Source organism: Saccoglossus kowalevskii, chromosome 7 (genome assembly GCF_978046115.1).
Source record: "Saccoglossus kowalevskii chromosome 7, keSacKowa6.1, whole genome shotgun sequence".
Taxonomy (NCBI): Eukaryota; Metazoa; Hemichordata; class Enteropneusta; family Harrimaniidae; genus Saccoglossus; species Saccoglossus kowalevskii.
Genome location: NC_140647.1, coordinates 10,553,129 through 10,573,295, shown reverse-complemented (window position 1 = coordinate 10,573,295; position 20,167 = coordinate 10,553,129). Strand labels below are relative to the sequence as shown.

Sequence of the window (20,167 nt, the reverse complement as noted above, 5' to 3'; positions counted from 1 at the left end):
TTTTTTCTGCTATTGTTTTATCCCATGTGTTGTAATCTTGGATTTCATGTCCCCAGATTTCAGACCCATACAATAATATTGGTTGAATACACCTTTTAAAAAGATGGATGAAAGTTCTACAATTTGTTTCTGGTAGTAGGAACTGTTTTAATGCATACATTGCTCGGGCTGCTTTATCTGCTAAATTTTGTTTGGCTTCAGTGTAGCAGCCATTTGACTGTATGTTTATACCCAGGTAGTTGTACATATCTACACAGGTAATATTTTGTTCATTATAATATAATTTTTCTCTCTTTTTCAGTGTTCCTCGTCTGAAAATAACAAATTTTGTTTTTGTCAGGTTTACCTGGAGTTTCCATTTATGACAATAAACCTCTATACTATTTAGTGCATTTTGTAGACCGTTTTTTGTTTCAGATATTAACACTATGTCATCTGCATAGAGTAGGGAACTAATTTTACAGTTATTCAATGTAACTGGATCTAATGATTCATTTTCTAGTGAATTATTTAAGTCATTGACAAACAAATTAAAAAGCATTGGGCTAATGACACAACCCTGCCTAACATCCTTGGTCGTTTCAAATGTAGGTGTAATTTTATTTTTGAATTGAATGCTTGATTTTGTATTTACATACATATTTTTAATGATGTTATAGATTTTACCATTTATACCATTATTAAGTAATGTATAGAAAAGCCTGTCGGAAAATTGAGCTTGATTACAATGTAGGATTCTGACTGAGATTTAGCCAGCCAATGAGATTGTTTTAATTTCAACCAATCAGCTCGTTTATCTTTTCACTAAACATGTCCAAGGCCATATTTATTGTAATCATTCATGAACAAGACCAATATTTACTTTGAAAATATAAATAGTTTAGTTTTGACCTACTCTTCTTAACAATTCCCACAAAGCCCTTGTCACCAGATTTTATCGAATGCTTTTCGAAAGTATGAAACATGAGTACAATTTTCCCTTTGATTTCAAGTATTTGTTTACAATACAAATATCTGACCTGTAGTACGATATCCCTTACAGAATCCTGCCTGGTTATTATTTATAATGTTATTATCTTCAGTATATTGACTATTTCTAGTGTTAATTATACTACAGAAAGTTTTACCTACACAACTAGAAACAGCTGTTCCTCTTTTCTGGGTCAGTTTTCTTTTTTGGAGATATGAGAGATAATACTAATGTTCCAAAGATCTGGATAAATACCTGAGTCCAGGATTATATTAAATAATTTATGTAGTGGCTAAATTAGGAAGTCTAAACTGTATTTAAGCAATTCCGGGCAATAACCGTCATATCCTGATGATTCTTTACTCATGGCTAGACTAATTTCTTTTTCGGATATCTCATTATTTAAATTATAATTGTTAAAATGTTCTTTTACTTCTCTTTACTTAGAGATAATCTGTTTTTGAAAAACAATATAATTATTATCAGTAGCATTATTGTTTAATTGTTCATAGAACTCTTTCCATTTTCCTTGTGAAATTAGATTAGATTGATCATTTCCTGAGCCTTTTCATTGATTATTTTCTTTTATGTCAGTTAATTTATTAACAATTTTATTTTGTTCTTCTATTTGTTTTGATCTTATTAACTATCCTAAACCCAACTCTTTGGTAAATTATTTAAAGTACCTGCGTTATTTATCGGTATATCAAGTGCAACATTCTGATCTAATCGCAGTAAGCACGATATCTGGCGATATCTGGTGAGATTTACATGTAAAATCATGAACTTTAAAATTTCCAATGCTGTCAAATAGGTTTAGAGAGGTTATGGCATAAGGTATCATGCCACTAATCAATCAATCAATCAATTTAAATGCCTTGCCAGAACCAATGAATATTTTTAAATATTTAATTTCTCAGGTACTCACCTGGGTCAAAGTGAGACCAACATGTGGTCTTTTGTTTACTACTTAGCGACTGTGTACCTGTGGGTTTATTCTGTGTGTTTTTTCCGTGATTTCCCTAGGTGCAATCCAAATACAGTAGCTGTGTCTTTGTTTACCTGAGATTTGTAGTTTGAGGCTGGCCAACATGTTACTTTTTTTCATATGGTGGTTTACTAGCATGTTGATTTCCCATTTTTGAGCCATGTTTTCAACTTTCTTCATCATTTTCATATAGCATTCTTGTCATATGTTAACATTGTCGTCTATGGAAATTCAATTAGTGGTATGAGCCAATAATCAACAGTGCTTATTCCATTGTAATGGTAGCATGTACAATTGTGATGTTACAATTTTTACATAATTCTAATAATGCTTTGCCATGTGAATTGATGGATGTGTCCCTGTTATTACGAATTGTGGGTTCTGATATGTCATCATCTAAGTAAGAATTAGGTAATGGTGCAAATCTGTTATTATCATTATCAACATAATCAGGTAGTGTACCTGTTCTACTGTCTCCGAGTAGAATAATGTTGCCTTTTTTGAAAATTTGGATATTTCATTCTGTGAAGTGTCAAAAAAGTCTGATTTGCAGTGTCTTGAGTTTGAAGGTAGATGATAAGTGAAGTACAAGTAAATGTCTCTTGTAAGGTTAAAAAAGTTCTTTTTGATTCTACACCATAGCATGTCCTCAAAGGGTGTATCTTCAATTGTGATGCCTTTTTTAAGATGTTGTTTTATGGCAATTGATATTCCTCCTCCTCGTTGCTTGTTCCTTGTTATAGAGTAACAATAGTATCCAGGTATGTCTATAGTGTTAGAATTTGAACTTAACCATGTTTCTTCTAGACCAACGATATCATGGCAATTAATATTTGCTATAAAGTCATCATCTTCTAATTTCCTTCCTAAACATTGAATGTCCCAATAGGAAATTGATAATGCTGATTTTCAAGTATTAACTGCCTTTTTTTGGTAATACATTATTTCTTGAGTTGTGGTCTCTGACCATACATTTGTGACCAATTTGGCTGAAAGTGTTGTCCATGAAATGACATATGATTAAATGGAAATGGGTTTCCATATGGTGAGTACATATATCCATTATTGGTTTGTTGCTTTGATTGATAGTTGTTACTTCTGTATTACTTCTTTTCACTCCGATGAGTGGTCCAATAACATCTTTCATGTTCCTCACTATTGCTGCAGTACCTTGATCATTCAGGTGAACTGAATCTATTAAGTGAATATCAGGTTTGATGTTACTATTATCAATGTATGATATATTATCTCTGCTGATATTCTTCATCTATGGTCTTGTTGGTGGTAGTATCACTTCTCTGTGCGATTGACGAAATGTAGATATTTGTTTGATGAATATTTCTGTTTGATGTTGTCAACCATAGTAGTGTAATCTTTTATACATGATTCCATGGTACAACCATCAGAGATATTGTTAGTGCTTGCATGGATAACAATATTCTGGAATGATTTACCTCTGAGTGACAACAACATCATCGGTAATCATCAACTGACGCTTGCGTTCAATGTATCGATCGTCGTTGCAAATGTTTCTACGTCCCAACATGGTCCAATACTTCTTGTACACCCGACGTCTTATGGAAGCATTATCACACGGACCTTGGCCACTGCCCAGCCAATCTTGTTTATTCGTGGTAACGCATAGCTGGCTAAAACAGAAATATATTCGTTTTCTCGGAAGTCCCTTTCAGAGTCAGAGCCAGAGTCGGGAACAAATCCGCTGTCATCTAACCCCGCATTCGTGTTGAATTCGTCAGGTGGTGATTCGTACTGATTCCCATCTACAATCAACTCCCAATCAGAGTGGATAAACAGCGCACGGATGGAAACTTCTTGTGCTTTGGTAACGCTTATGGTTATTTTATGCATGTTGACTGAAACACGTGAAAAACCGAAATGAAAGTATGACACTCGCCGAAATATTCACACCTTGCATTGTTCGCATAAAGGCATCTATGGTGTGACAATTTATCCATGCAGGTGGCCGTAATATGTGAGATTTCCTGCTGTGGTTAGAATATAATCAGCATACTGTATTGTTCCCATGTACGTACTATTCAGACGAAGCTCGGAGTTGATCTATTACACAGCGAATATCTTATGCTAACATTTGTTTTCATTATTTTAAATTGTTTATTTTAATTTTCATTTATATTCATAATTTCTAGTTTAGCTTATAGTTTCTTTATTCCATTATTTCGACACATTATTAATATGGCCCAAGTGCCGCCACCACAAACCCGTTAAACAGTCCGGAATCGACATCGTCATCGCAAAACGTGGCCATTTGGAATTTATGGCACCTTCTGAAGAAGACAAACTGGAATTACTACACACACGTATCAACCGAATATGTGGAATGTCTAAAGTTTCGAATTTTGAAATATTGATGGAATTGACAAGACTTTTTTTGTCAAACAACTCTACTGCACGACCTAATCAAGCTTCCAGTCACGGAAGAGGCCGCCAGTTGTCAGACAACCAGGCGGGACAAAACAATGATGAAACAATGTTTTTGTCAACATCTGCGGCTGTAAATATTCGTATCGCCCGCGTGCAAGGGCATCGTCGAATATGCCGTGGGCAATTAGAATGCAAGAGAACTGACATGATGGGCCATGCAGGGCGGTTACATTTTCAATGCGACGCTTCTCCAGATAACCATCAGTGGATTTGGTATTCATCGTCTTGTCTCCCAAATGGTAAACTTCTGGTTAATTACAGGTGAAAAAAAACGACAGACTTCTTTGGTTATTTGTTTTATTATTTTATGTATTTTCAGATTATATTACGTCATTATTTTGAAAAGCAAATATAATAATAAATAACAGTAGCGTATCTATATAGCGTCATTCATTTTATCCATAGCAATGTCACCATGTCGCAAACTAATTTATTATTTAAATATTGCAGAATATATTGTTCGATTTTTTATTTATTATAAATTCCTAATGAGTTATGTGTCACAGAATGTTACATGCTGTAACCACCAGTGGTATGCGGGAAGAACAGTACAATACATTATGCAAAAGCGCAAATATTGGACTGATAACAAAACCTTACAAAAAAACTTGTAAGTACGAATATTATCATTATGGTTATTAACATTATTATATGTGTATTTATTAAGATAAAGCAACTTAATTGTATTGTTTTACTCTTTCCACTAGCCTACATGCAGTATCCTCAATTGCAGAAGAGTCTAGAAATGACGCTCTCTTGAAGTGAGTATGTTAACTCATTGCTCAGACACTACTAGTATATGAAAGCACTCATAACACATATATAGAATTGGTTTTTCGATTCGCACTAATATCTTTTGTATTTTTGCAGGAGATAGCCTTTGATGACGGAGAAAGGAGGGGCGGGATAGATGTAATGTCGGATGCTAGGCACCAAACCCGTAAAAATGCGATGAAAAGTGAAATTGTTTTTTTGGAGACAGGTATAGTTAATTTTATGACATTGACGATTAACTATCACTACTGCTACTACTAAAAATAATAATATTAATAATAAGTTCATTGTAACCAACATAACTCATAAATGCCTATACAAGGAAATTATAACAAAGAATGATGACCCTTGTACCAAGAGACATGAGATGATGGGAGTTCGTGGTTTTTATCAATGGGCCGATGACAAGGGTAAACAAAATTCTAAGATGTCTGAGATTGATGTACTATCATGTATTGTGTATTTATTTGTGTCAAATGTAAATATCTGAAAACTTAATATTCTCTTTGTTCCTTTTCCCCCTCAAGATTTACCAATATTTATGCATGCACATGATCTAAACATGTCGGTAATAAATATTTGCGAGATGATACCGTGAATGCAAATGACACTTGGCATGGTGAGTTACCAGCAAACTCGTTCATGTTTTTTTTAAAAAAAAAACACATTAATACGTGCTTATGATTTACATAATTAAAATTATCGTAAGAAGCGTCAGTAGTATACATTTATTTTTATATACATCGAAACCCATTCCTGCCAACAATGACGATGTCGCGTGATGTCTGACCTAGTGCTAAAATATACTTTTTATAAAATACAATAATTTTCTCTGCGACTTAGATGTTTTTTTATTTACTAGTATCTGTTTGCTTTATATTTCTTTCACCAGTTACAAAGCAAATAGGAAAACAGGTGAAAGTAATAACAAATGGCGCCCAATGCAGGCATGGAAAAACGTCACGGTGGCACACGGAGTTATCAGACAAAGGTATGAGATTCAACTCGCACCAATGCCACTTTTAATATGCCGGAATATATAATCAATTGATATTAACTTCAAACATTTTTGTTTCTATCTTAGGAGCTTCAATAAAAACTCATTTTTATTGGAGTATGATATGATATGAATTTTATTCAGTACAATGGCCTCAGGCCTATGGTACAATAAATAAAAAAATAGAAAAATACATACAGAGGGATTCCTTTAAATAATTGTTGAATCTACCAGTCACAACTGGTTAAGTAGATTGACTTTGTGTTTAGAAGCGTAAAATACAAATTTTGAAATACAGATAAGTTGTCAAACTGCATTAAACGAAGACATTTTTCGTAAGTCTGATTTGACAGATAAAATATAGGTAAATATTTTTTTCTAAGATTTACATAACGTGGACATACAAGGCAAAAATGGTATTCATCCTCAACCAACCCTAAATTACATAATTTACAGATTCTCATATTCCTCGGTATGTTTATTTTACGATCAGATTCAACCCGAAGGTTGGGGTATGAAACATGCCAATAAACAGTCACCACACTGACACAGAGAGCCGTAAAGCAGCATGTCGAATTTTGGGGAAAAGCTTACACAATATCGTGAACCACTACCAAGTGAGTTCACAGATCATTTTTGTTATTATTATAATAGTACTGTATGCTTAGTTCTAATGTCAAACTGAATATATTGTTATGTCGCTTCAGAACATCCACACTGAATGCCCAATGAGATCGAGATGTAGACGACAGAATAATCATGAACCATCTTTTAAAGTGATAAAGAGCGATATAGATGTTAATCTACTCTCTAGATAATATATAAGCAAGCAGAAGCTTATATTGATGTAAGTAAAATAGTTATTTCAATATTGCTTACAAACATGTACCTAGCCCCTCGGTCAGTTGTCGATAGTCGATGTGAGCACATCCAACAGTCAGAGAATTAGATTATGAACTGTATATTTTTTTCTATAAAATATTGTTCTTCTTGTCGTTTTACAGTGCAAAGATACACACTATGTGGAAAGCTACAACAATGTATGTTTGCTGTAGTAAGACAAACGTGTTGTATTTGGCAGTGATATGTACAAGTTGAGAAGCGATCTTACCTGCTTAGATTGGATATGTATGCAACTGGTTTATACTATAAGACATATGCACAGGGCGGACAATATTTCATGATGTAACTCACTGAACTCTCTTATTAAAATTCACAGAATGAGAACGTAGATAGAAACGCAACATCCGACTTGTAAGTGCAAAAAATTGCTAAAAAAACTTATTTTTATCTTCATTTTTTTCGCCCGCCGCATAACAACCAAGTTGCATTTTCGTTGGAGTATCATGATCAAAATACCGAAGTCTCGCGCAGATGAGAAACAAGGTTATACATGGAATAAAATTTTATTTCATTTCTTCTCTCCGATCGATGATCTCACTAACAATTTGTTGAGAATCACACAAATCTAATGGAAAAAAAGAATTAATTTTATTTGTTTCCGCCCTCCTCAAAAAATGCCTTATAAAAACTCGAGAAACAAGGAATAAAAAAAGTCTGGCCTTAACGGGGTGCCTCAGTATTTTCTGTTCCGGTTTTGTGTCATGGTGTATGCGCATAGTCCCAAAATGGCTCGTCTCAGAAACTTGAAGTATATAGTTAGTGGACACACAACTATATCATCGAAAATGACCGTTTTCGAAGCCATATGCAAAAAATAATCCACAGAAAAATAAAACTATGCAATGTATCAACTGGGCGTGGGACCACACCAATGCATCAGGTGATTGTTCAATCGCAGACGTGAATTCACGTAGCAGACGATGAACTCAACTTGACCTTTCGATGTGTCGCCATGTTTTACAGTAGAAAAGGAATTTCACGGAATGATGCACCGTCTCAAATTTATTATCTTTGCTATTACCATGTATCAGTAGCAGCATTCATGAGAGTGAAAGTGTGAGCGCCGTGCAGCGAATATATTTTTTTTTATCGCTGACCACAGCGTGACTTCATTCTAAGCCATGGTCATCGCCGTGGCATCGTGGTTCAACGATACGAGGATGGCAAATGTCTCGATACGGTAAATCCGCAGTTCACACGAACGCTATTGTTGACATAAGCAAGAGTCAATGTCATATTACTCCGTAACATGTCCCTTATTAACTGCGTTATTCGTTTTGTCGTTACGGGATGCCTATGTAGCTCAGGTTCACAGGGGCGTCGATCATTGGGGGGGGGGGGGACTCGCCCCCTCCACTTTCTGAAGGGTGGGGGACACAATATCAACTGTCCCCTCCACTTTCCAGACTTACCCAAATATCAATAATAGGCTTATATCAAAGCCTGCGTTTGTGTAAGGCCTTTGGTTCTGTGTACATGTACTGTATTCTTAATGATCAAGAATGAAAATCCCCAAGTATGCACCAAATGACTTCATTTTTGTTGCATTTTTCAAAAATGTCTACCTTCTGAGGGGGGCACATCCCTCCTCGAGGTTACACACCTATATTCCGACACCCCTATGTTCCGACATCCCTATATTCTGACAACCCTATGTTGAGATGCTAATAGGTTCAGACACCTACGAAATTTTAGAAACGTTTTTGACATTTCACAGAGTTTTTATCTCTTTACTATAAAAAAAATATCATTATTCTTCTTCAAATATTATTCTACGCTCACCTTATTGCCAAACGTTCAGATCAACAATAAACTATGTACCTGACAGTCTGCATGTGGGCCCCTGACAACTTGTACTCGGGGAGACCTAAATTACATTGGATGATCGTCGAACATAAAAGTACTAAATTAATTCTGAGCCGGCCAGAATGTGCCATATTTTCAATGGAAATATGTACGCCAGTGGTCGGAAGCCAAAATTGGATAAATACCCCTCCCCATGGTAGAACAAAGCAACATGTTTTTTTTTCTGTTCAGCGCGACCAGTCTAGTTACAGAATACTGACTGTACAATTAAAATTAAGACAAGGTTGCCAAATTTACTCGCCATAAAATGGACAGAAACATGGGAATTAATTTGGTCAATTTTGGCTGTAGAATCTGAGCCGTTTTGCCCCCGAAAATCAGGGTAGATATGTTAGCTTTAAAAAATTATACACAACGTCAAATAAAAGGGAATTTTATGGGATCAACCTTATGCAAAGATATAATTACGTAATAGCCTGTCACTATTAAATAGGAATACCTCAGACAAACACCATCATGTTATATATCAAATTAAAGCTATATTGGTGTAGCGTACAAGTATTACGTTGGATATTACATCGTATAATCCATTACTTATTGACATTATGAATTCATTAACTTTATTATACGTTATTCAAAATCATCAAATGGCATTTTCTGGGCAAATCCTGTCTATGAATTAGTCATGACATATTCATGCATTTGAAAATAAGTATTTTTATGCTTTTTCAATATTTTATTTATTTAAGAGAACGCTATTACACTGCCAAGAAATTACATATAGATAAAAATGGAATTCAAATAGATGGCGAGACGTTGCCTAACCTAAGATTTACATAAGTAAATTAAACATATGTAGCAAAGAAGTTTGGGTAATTTACACAAACGTAAAATACAAAATCGACGACTGCACAATGGAGCGAATAGGTTTCAAATACATCTGCAGAACACGAAGGATATTGACAAAGAAATAATGTAAAGTATAAATACAGGATTTACATGTTTTGGCAGATATAAGGATAAGTATTTAAATTGTGTATTATACCAACTGTAATTTATGAGTGTAACATATGGGGAATATTTTCAGAATAAAGAGGAATATCAGAACAATGCAATGGAACAACGAAGAATAGAATATAATAGTGCTTTCTGACTTCCTTAAGGAAATCTGTCTAATATGGACCTTAACATTGAACGATGAATTATGCATCAAATTTGCAGGTAGTATAAACTTATGCAATATCCTCGCATTAGAGGAAGCCGGCCTATTGTACATTTGAATTATCTGATAATTCTCGATGTTTAAGATTGATATTAGACAGGGTCCACAGCTGGGTGGTGGTTCAATTTTTTTAAACATGGAATTCTCTGAGAGCTATCAATGCCTTAGATTGATAGGAAAATGTATAATGTGTGGAGGTAAACAAGGAATGTTGGTCGAAAACACACAATATAGGAATGTAAAGAGATAGTGTGAAACCTTTGTATTTTTTTGCAATCTCTAAAACTTGTGCAGACACTACGGAATGCAGTGCCTATTTATCTCTCGCATAATAAATAAATAAATGATTTTAATTAATATGTAGATAAACTTGGAAAGGTGCTACCGGATGTAAACGGCATCCTTGCAATTCTGCGACTTTCATTAAAAAGGTAAAATAATTCTCTGATAATTATCGATCTAAAACTTCGATAGTTAGGCAAACGGAGGATTTAAGGTCGGAACCACATCCAACAGATATTGTCAAATAATTGTCGAAGTATTAGAATGATACAATGGGCAACAATGTTTGACAATTCTCTAATAATTATCCAATAACATTATGCAAGATCCCACCTTCACGGACTTTTGAGCATCATGGCCGGACTACACTACATTTGGATTTCCAGTATTAACCCACAGGACATCCTGGTTATATCAAGGTAGTAAAAGGTCACGCACTGCTAGTCAGATTAAGATTGACACAAGTATACTGTGTGTCGGAACATAGGGGTTTCGGAACATAGTGGTGTCGGAACATAGATATTTGTCGGAACATAGGGCAGTCCCCTCCTTCTCAGACCCCTCTGTTCGCGCAAGCGCGGACATTGGCCGCTTACGCGAACACAAAAGTGTCCCCCTCACTTTTCAGAATGGATCGACGCCCCTGTAGCAGATGTCTCATGTAGGCAAGTCAGTAGATAGTAAACGTCCTTTGTTATGTGAATCACAAGCATACATGGTTGATTCCAATTGTCCTTCCAGAGTGGTAAACGTCCTTTGTTACGTAAATCACAAGCACACCTGGTAGACTTTAGTTGTCCTTCCAGAGTTGTGAGCAAGTATGACCTGTCAATCACCTTTATGACAGTTATCACACGGCAATGCACACTGTTTCTTCCCATGATTCCATGCACACTTTTATTTGCAGGGTTTGAGGAAATATGACAAAAATCTACTCCTAATGACATATGTGTGAAATCTTAATATGATACCGATTCTCGAGTGGTTATGCCTAGAATGTGATGAGCAATTCACTCAGTTTTTCATTTTTTTTATCTGGTTGTTAAAAATTCTAACTCCTGCATCATATATCTCTAAATCCTTGGATAAGATTTTCTTAATGTGAGCATCGTTCCTCAGTTGTGTTTCTAACTCACGAATATCAAAAGAACTGTTGTACTTGCCTATATTATTTTTATTCGTAGAGCATATCTCGTAGTATGGCCTACGGTACGCTGCCTCTAGCATTTGCAGAGTAAGGTCATATTTCTCGGACAGACCAATCACCGAAAACCAATTTTCTAAGTTTGCTATTATGACATGAAGGTGTCGGTTCATTTCATCCTCTGAAAGAATATCCTCAATCACAACCCTTTGTTTGTACCAGCAAGGCATGGGTATCTCAACATGTCTGATCATTCCTACATTTTTTATCCATTGTTGTTCAATAGCTTTCGTGTAGTAGGAAGACGAACAGAAAGTAGAGTTGTGTAGAAACTGAAAATACATAGCGTTGCCAATGATAGATACCCATTCGTGGATGGTGTGCCTTCGTGCGTCTGCAACTTTGCAGACTGCGTCTTTTGTCTCATCCTGGCAATAAAAGTACCACGATATGACCCTCTGAATGGGATCTCGTAAAATAGTGAAATACGAGCACGGAGCCTCTATATAGTTACATAAACCAAATGAAAATATCCCGAAGTAAGAAGTCGTCCTGGTGTGGCGTCCAGATTTCAACTTTTCGTAAAATGATATATAATTGCTTGTCCAAATATGTTGAGTCTGTGGTGAGTTTGTATTTTTGGCGACGGTTTCTAGACACCTGTTCATAGTTGTTCCGGCAGATTTGGGAACGTGGAAGAAGACAACCGCGGTAGTGTTCTGATGGAATGTGTTCACCAACGAATTGTTGTTGTGTTGTGTGAAATAGTTAGGAAGGCAGTTGCGGACATTTAGCAGAGAATTACTTTTCACGTTGGTCTGCACAAGATGTTGATGATGCGTTGTCACGTTGGTCTGCACGTGACTTTGGTGACTGTGATCTATTTGTATTGAATCGTTCAATCTGTAAAGTAAATATAGTTACAATTACATGAGTCTACAGTGATAAATGATGGTAATAGGCCATGTGTAGCAGCATAAAAAGAAATAGAACATGTTACTCATAAAGTATATGTCATGAATTTATAGTATGTACTACGTAGATGGCGCACTAACGAGAACATAGCACTAAATAATGCACCAGGGTTAGGAGTGCAGGCACCAGGCGAAATTGACAAAATAGGGTTTCTTCACACAGACAATTTAAGCAGCGTAACGTGTTCATATACGATTAAAATCAGGAGTTGCTACAACACTATGAGTTTATGTCCCACCCTTGGGGTATTGACATGTCCCTCTGGCACAACATTTGATATGCTTGCCAAACTCCGCTATTTAACCCACACTGTCCCCTGCCCCATATAAAATTTAGAAAACATATCAACTGCCGGTTAAAATTCATGTGACGTATTTGTGGTGTTTCTATATATGATACATTAACCTGTCAAGATATGACCTGTTCTTTTTTAGCTTTGACAGTTGCATCCGAGCAATGACCAATCAAACAGAGCTTTACAAAAAATCAAACAAGCAGATCTTTACAAAGAATCAAACAAGCTGAGTCAGGTAAGAGCCAATCAAGCAGAGCTTTACAAAGAATCAAACAAGCTGAGTCAGGTGAGAGCCAATCAAGCAGAGCTTTACAAAGAATCAAACAAGCTGAGTCAGGTGAGAGCCAATCAAGCAGAGCTTTACAAAGAATCAAACAAGCTGAGTCAGGTGAGAGCCAATCAAGCAGAGCTTTACAAAGAATCAAACAAGCTGAGTCAGGTGAGAGCCATTCAAGCAGAGCTTTACAAAGAATCAAACAAGCTGAGTCAGGTGAGAGCCAATCAAGCAGAGCTTTACAAAGAATCAAACAAGCTGAGTCAGGTGAGAGCCAATCAAGCAGAGCTTTACAAAGAATCAAACAAGCTGAGTCAGGTGAGAGCCAATCAAGCAGAGCTTTACAAAGAATCAAACAAGCTGAGTCAGGTGAGAGCCATTCAAGCAGAGCTTTACAAAGAATCAAACAAGCTGAGTCAGGTGAGAGCCATTTCCAGAAACAACGAATTTAACATGGTCAGTCTCATGGTTATGTGATTTTGGGGGTTTATTTTCGTTTAAGCTGTTTCTCTAATTTTAATCGCATCATGTTGCTATGATGTGTTTGAATCGATAAAGATGTTTTGTCGGCTGCTTGAATACCCAATTCAGAGAGAAGGCGCAATTGCGAACAACATTTGCCAGCATTTGACCTTATTTTTCACAACCGTGCGTAAAACTCATTAAGTGTAGTTTTGTCATTCTGCTTTTTATTTTGACCGAGAAAATAACCTGAATACACTGGTCTGACGTTATATGTTTAACAAAAACAATGACTAAAACCAAGTTCAGATTTGAACTCCAGTCGGGATATAACAAAACCAACATTTTCCTGGTGCACATGAGTCAAGAGAACTCAAATAGAATACTAGTATATTTAAATTACTAGTACAATATTACAATTTTCTTTCTAACTCAGATTATTAAACTTGTTAGTTTGGCATTTTAAAATCGTTTTTTTTTTTGGGGGGGGTGTTATAAAAAATATTATATATATTGGCACTTAACACGATTCGTCATAATTGAGTTTAAACCGTTCAGGGTGAACGAGACGGTTTGCAATTCGTTGATGTACACACATCGTAAGCGTGCATAACTACAATGTATTTCTGAATACACGGTTATGTTGACATGAACATATTACACATACATGTAGGTAGCCACGGTTTAAAACAAATGTGCAGTCTGATTTATTACTCTTGGGAGAACCTCTCTGTGATATTGCCAGTGTTCTCCACAAGGGGTTTTAGGCGGGCGGCCCGCCCATCAAGTTTTACGGCCGCCCAGTAACTTTCAACACCCGCCCACCAACGTACATCCAGCTGAAATTATTTGTAAAAAGCTTGCATTGTCCTTCCCAAGCCTAAACAAAAGAGTAGTTGCCCAACCCTTTATTTTGCTATTGTTTCAACAGTCCAAACATAAACAATGTCCATTGGAAGTCTGCAAGCAGTTATCAAGTGTATTCATGGCAAATTATGTGTCAATCGCTTGAATTCATTGTCGCCCGACATTGTTGCCACTTATTGCTCACGATACGCAACTACAGTGGTTTCAATTTACAGCTGTATTTTTAATAATCGTCTGCCGATCACGAAAGAAAGAAATAAATACGAACCAAATGTATATGCACAGAAAATAAACAAATATATTAGCAGATTGCATGTAAACTCGAACAAAAATTTAAATTCTAGCTGTATTTACAACGTTCGCTCGATTTTCATTGTGAAAACAGCATGGAGAAGGCAAACTGATGACCTTTTGGCCTACCCCATTCAACGACCGTCTGCTACCCACCGCTGTTGGCGCTGTAACGATTTAGTATCTAAGTTGCATAGGGGAACAGCGCATTCTGGGTGTTCGTGTACTGAATTCGGAAAGCGGTAATAAACATCAAACATGGCTGCTGGATTAGTTTACCGCGAGTATTTGTAATTGAATAATATTTTAGTTATCTTTTCCACGTACTTTTTTCAATTTATCTATTTTTTATGTCTAATCTTTCGAGAACATATCAGATTCTTTTATTTTGCCGATTGCTAGCATTTTTTTCTTGAATTCCAAAACAATGTGTGAAAACGCAACGTATCGTGGCCGTACATGCGTAAATGCATCTTACCGTCCGTCGGCACGGGTGAGTACTGATGCCACAAATAAAAATGTTATGGATTTTGTTTTGACAAATTGTCTGTTTTGGCTTCGTGGGCAAATCATCTCGTATATTTTCTACATTATAACTCAATTATGTTTTGTACTTGCTCTTGGTTACTCGAATTGCATTTCATGAACACAGAATAATTTGCGAACGCATAAATCACCGATTTCAAATTTTTTGCATTTCGTAAATATTGATAGTGACCAATCTGTTTGTATTTCAAAAAATTGTAACATGTTCCAATTAAATTAAATTAAAAAGAGAATAGTAAATAACTTAGTGTGTATTGCAGTTCATGTCATAAATGCGAGAATGCTGTATGTAAATGATATGCAAATTAATATGCAAAATTTATGCTAATTAGGCCGCCCACCAGCTAATTTGGATTGTGGAGAACACTGATTGCTATTCTGTTGAGGACACCCTGTTTCCACACACCATTTCAACCGTAACAAACGCCCACATAGTAGTACTTTTGGTACAACTAGTTAATGAAAACACGATTACATCCTGGAATGTCAGACAAAATAACTGCGGTGGTTTAGGGTGGTGTGTTTGTTTAGGTTGATAATTAGAACTATACTTACCTGGTAGAAGCTACTGTTGTTCTGAATACAAGTATCACTTTGACAATTACTGATAGAGAAATGAGACCAACAAATATGTATAGTTTCTTGGTAATTGACATGTTCAAAACACCAGTACAGTGCTGAGGGGAAAACAAATAAGATGAAACTTTGTTTTTGAAATGGGTTTTAATAATAATGTTAAACTAAGGTTAATGTCATTCGTGATCGTGGTCAGCTGGGCACATACTATCACATATCATAATTACAGAAAACAGTGTTAAAATAATGGTAATAAAAAAACGATTTCACATTGAGTGCCAGCGACTCTGATGCGACTGGCGCATTGAACACGATTTGCTTCATTTATTATTATTGTGGACTGTTTTGTACTTGCTCCAATTCAATAAATACATGTCAAAACGATATCGAATGTTATCAAGAATTGAACGAACCCAATTTCCTCATTGTAAAATCTACACGCTAATTCATAATACAGGTTGTTAGTAAATATGTATATGTTACTGTATATTCCGCAAAAATGGTCAAAACTATTTGCTCAATAGTGAAAATCATTTGTAAGTAAATTATGGTCTTATTTGCATTGCTTTCTGAGCGTTGGCAAAATTGTTATTATTGTTTATCATCAAATCATAACCTACAAATTCAATATTGAAAAAAACCCACAGTTGTTCATTCAAGAATACAGATTTGCAGTGAAGTCAGTTTACTGTGTGTCGTGCAAATTGCATGCCAATTGAGATTGAATTCAAAGACATATAATCCAAACAAGAGCATAACATAGTTGTTCTATATTGCCAATATGGAAAAACTTCGTAAGATTAGTGCCAAAATTAAATGTTACTGTAAAACAATTTATTTTTCACAATTTTAATGTTTTGAGCATATTCACTTTTTTTCATTATTTTGTTAAAGAAATGATAATTTTTATTGTTATTTTACATGTTCACGTTAATTTAGCGGATTTAACTTATCAGCGAAAATGGCGAATAATTAATGCATTTACAGTATACTACTTTTGTCGCTAAAAAGATATTTCATTCATCTTTATAAATATTTTAAATTTCATAATCACCATTAATGCTTATCAATATTTATAAAGCTGAAGGAATGCCTTTGTTAGGCAAATTAAACTTCCAGTGCATTTTCATTAAAGGATCAATCGAGAACGTGCGTCAAAAGAAACTGTAACGATGTTGATGACACAAGATGTTGAATTGTTCGAGTTGCCAACCAACCACAATTCAGCATGTCGGATGGCATCCGCAAGTTATCAACAAATAAACATTCCCTCAACATGAAGTATTCGTTGGCGAATGAAATACACGATTTATTAAAAAGTTCTTCAGAATTGTACATGTTTAGATGAAAACTTGATTTCCAGTGCTGTTTTGAAGTATCAGTCACAGTTTACTGTTTCCATTTAAAAAAATATATATGACATATGTACTTTCCAAATGGATTTTAAAGATGTTATTGGCTTATTGATTTGACATTATTGTTTTCTAATATTTTTTTCCAATGAAATTTAACGGGTTTTCTTGCATTTAACCATTTATATTTTACATTATTGGACATTTTTTTCTAGGTAAGTCTGCTTTGCCTGTTAATAGCTGGCAGTTTTGTTATCATACTTCCCCGATCACAAGTTCAGGGGCCTCAATATGTAGAATTGGGAAAAGTAAGGGGTGGGCTTATAAAATTACTTGTGATAACAGATCTGACTTGCAGACCTGCATCAGAATAAATTTCTGATATTTTTAAAGATAAGCTCAAATGTGTGTACCATATGAAGTGGGAAAACAATTGTAAGCTTAACTTTTACAGGTGTTATGAATTTGAACATTACTTAGATATAATTAAAAATAAAAATCATAAAATAGCTTATACTAAATTTTAGAACTTCCGCACAATCTCTTACCAATGAATCCGGTAGACATAAAGGCATTTTGAAGGAAAACAGGCTATGTAATCTCCATGAATGCAATGCAGTAGGGGATGAGAAACATTACATTTTATATTGTAATAATTGTCAATTCAAAATACATAGATCTAGATTCCTTGCAGCTCTATGCAGCTATGCCCAAAAATTGGAAGATTTTAGCATGGATTAATCATTTACATTCTTGATATGTTTTCGTTTTGTAAGTTTTGCTGTCCTGATTGCCGTCTGTTGTTATTATTATTATTGGACATTACTTAATATTTCTTTAGTACCATCCAAATACAATTCTATCATTCATCATCATTCATTCATACTCATCTCAAAAAAGATTTTTTTTAGTTAACACTGTAACTATCTTACAAGTTGTTAAATTAAGAGAATAAATGTGTTGACAAATATTCAATACTCTTTTTGGTGTAAACAACTTTCAATCAATTATTTTCCGCCATTACAGGTTGTTAAATTGAGAGAATAGATGTGTGAACAAATATTGGCCATGTATTTGTGACTAAATACATAAATGAAAATAATTTTCACCTCTATGAGGTGTGGAAAAATATTTGATACTTATTTATTTGTAAAGAACTGTTTGGTTAAAATAATGAAATAAATATACTGGTATCATTCGATATTTAATTTGATTGTGAAACTTTTTAACAAAATGTTAACTGCTGATTTCGAACCCTCAATCAACAATTCCACAGACAGTATAAATACCACAGACATTCATTGTGACATTCTGTTGCCTAAATTGTTTTTTGTAATACAGGGAACGCCATCTTGACACTTAATATCTAGCAACACAAAACAAAAGTTATTTTATTATTTATTCATTCTTTTTTGCATGGTGGAGTTTCGTGAAGTTTATTATATGCTCGCCACGTTCTTTTGTTTACCTGTTTCGGTTTGAGGAATTTCAGTTTATTTGATTTACGTTTTTTACGGTAGCTCTGAGCGGGACTCGAACCCACTGTCTTTTCAAGCTAATTTTGTTTTTATCTGGATGGCACGCTTGTGTACCACGCCACGACGTTGGTCGTTCAGTGGTGTTCATTTTTTTGCTTTTAGTTGAACAACGGGAAAGCCAAAACGATTGCTTCGGTTCCGGTGAGTGTGTATCTGGTAGGATTCGAAGCCTTGTCGTTTATATTGGGCGGTTTTTCATTTCCCATGTTTGCTACGCCGTAATATGCGACCACTTCCCCGTGTTATTGTGATTTCGTGAATGTTTAATGATGTCTTCCTCGCCCGTCACGCCGTGACCTAGTTTCAACCACACGGCCGTGTTGCAACGAAGTGCGTGACCCCACTGACTAAATGATCGTTCTGTTCAACTGTTAAGGTCATGTATATTGTGACGTCGCCAATTTATGTGTAGGTACGGCTTCTGGAGTTGTGCTTCTATGACTATGCAGTTACCAAAACACTCTCTACGCCTATGAAGTCGACAAACACCGACTTCTCTCTACGACTATTGAGTCACCAAACACTGAACACATCTACGACTATATGGAGTCACCGATCACTTACCTACGACCGTGAATTTTCCAAACACTGAATACTTCTCTACGACTACGAAGCTTGAAAAACACTTTCCTAGATCACAGACTCTATCACGTGATAAAGGGACTGACCCAAGATGGTCACGTGCAAGATGGTCTTCTAGTATCATCACGTGACAGTTGCATTGTAGAAGACTGAGGCTTATTCGTTTACTTATGCAAGAGTCAAGAGGTTCATTGTTTAGTGTTTTGTCAAAGCTGCCCTGGCATGGCGCCAAGATTTGCATACAGTCTCCTGTTTGTGTATAACTGGCTAAAGCTGAGTAGAACGCGAAACAAACGAGCCGGAAAGTTCAATAATATATTCGGCAACCCTGAATTTTTCCTTCGGCATAACCAGTCTATATTTCTCCGCCCACCGAATCGTGTGATATGTAAATTACGCCGATGCGTGGTGTCATTGAAATGCTCTGTAATATTAAAAGCAAGGGAACCCTTACACGGGACACAATACTCTTGTTGTTTTTTTCGCGGTAACCCGGCTTTCGCCATTTATATTGATACACTCACATATTATATTTATTTTATTTTTTGAAGAAATAAACGCATAAAAAACAAGCAAAAACAATGTGCAATACTACCCTCCACTCAACTGTATTGTTAAAACGACTAAACATATGACTTTACTGTTAAATACTCTAATTAAACCACCTTCCCGATGAATAATGGTTAATTTCCTTTTGTGTGCCTTGCCTGTTTGTAACCGTACAATGATACATCATTTTAATACATAATTTTTCGTTTTGTAGGTCACCATGCGAGCATACCGACCACATTACACGACAAACAAAGTAGACCCCAAGAACATAGAATCAGTTACTGTGATAGTCATAGTGATTATATTAT

The 20,167-nt window shown here is 35.5% G+C and overlaps 1 protein-coding gene and 1 pseudogene across 1 annotated transcript; one reads left to right on the top strand and one right to left on the bottom strand.

Annotated features, from left to right (window-relative positions):
* The first annotated feature begins 3,854 nt into the window (after positions 1-3,854).
* On the top strand, positions 3,855-7,376 carry LOC144352767 (uncharacterized; annotated as a pseudogene).
* On the bottom strand, positions 6,311-19,384 carry LOC146740236 (uncharacterized). The gene is made up of 3 exons (XM_085501067.1): positions 19,290-19,384; positions 15,815-15,936; positions 6,311-12,452 (listed from the first exon to the last, which is right to left on the bottom strand). The coding sequence occupies exons 2-3, from the start codon at positions 15,913-15,915 to the stop codon at positions 11,420-11,422; spliced, it is 1,134 nt and encodes a 377-aa protein (XP_085357193.1). The 5' UTR covers positions 15,916-15,936; positions 19,290-19,384; the 3' UTR covers positions 6,311-11,419.
* Positions 19,385-20,167: the final 783 nt, after the last annotated feature.

What these genes read in the sequence shown, in the direction of transcription:
- LOC146740236 (XM_085501067.1), bottom strand. Translation starts at nt 15,915, where the DNA reads ATGTCAATTACCAAGAAACTATACATATTTGTTGGTCTCATTTCTCTA. An exon ending in ACAACAGTAGCTTCTACCAG is followed by an intron (nt 12,453 to 15,814) that starts GTAAGTATAGTT and finishes TTTACTTTACAG; the next exon opens with ATTGAACGATTCAATACAAA.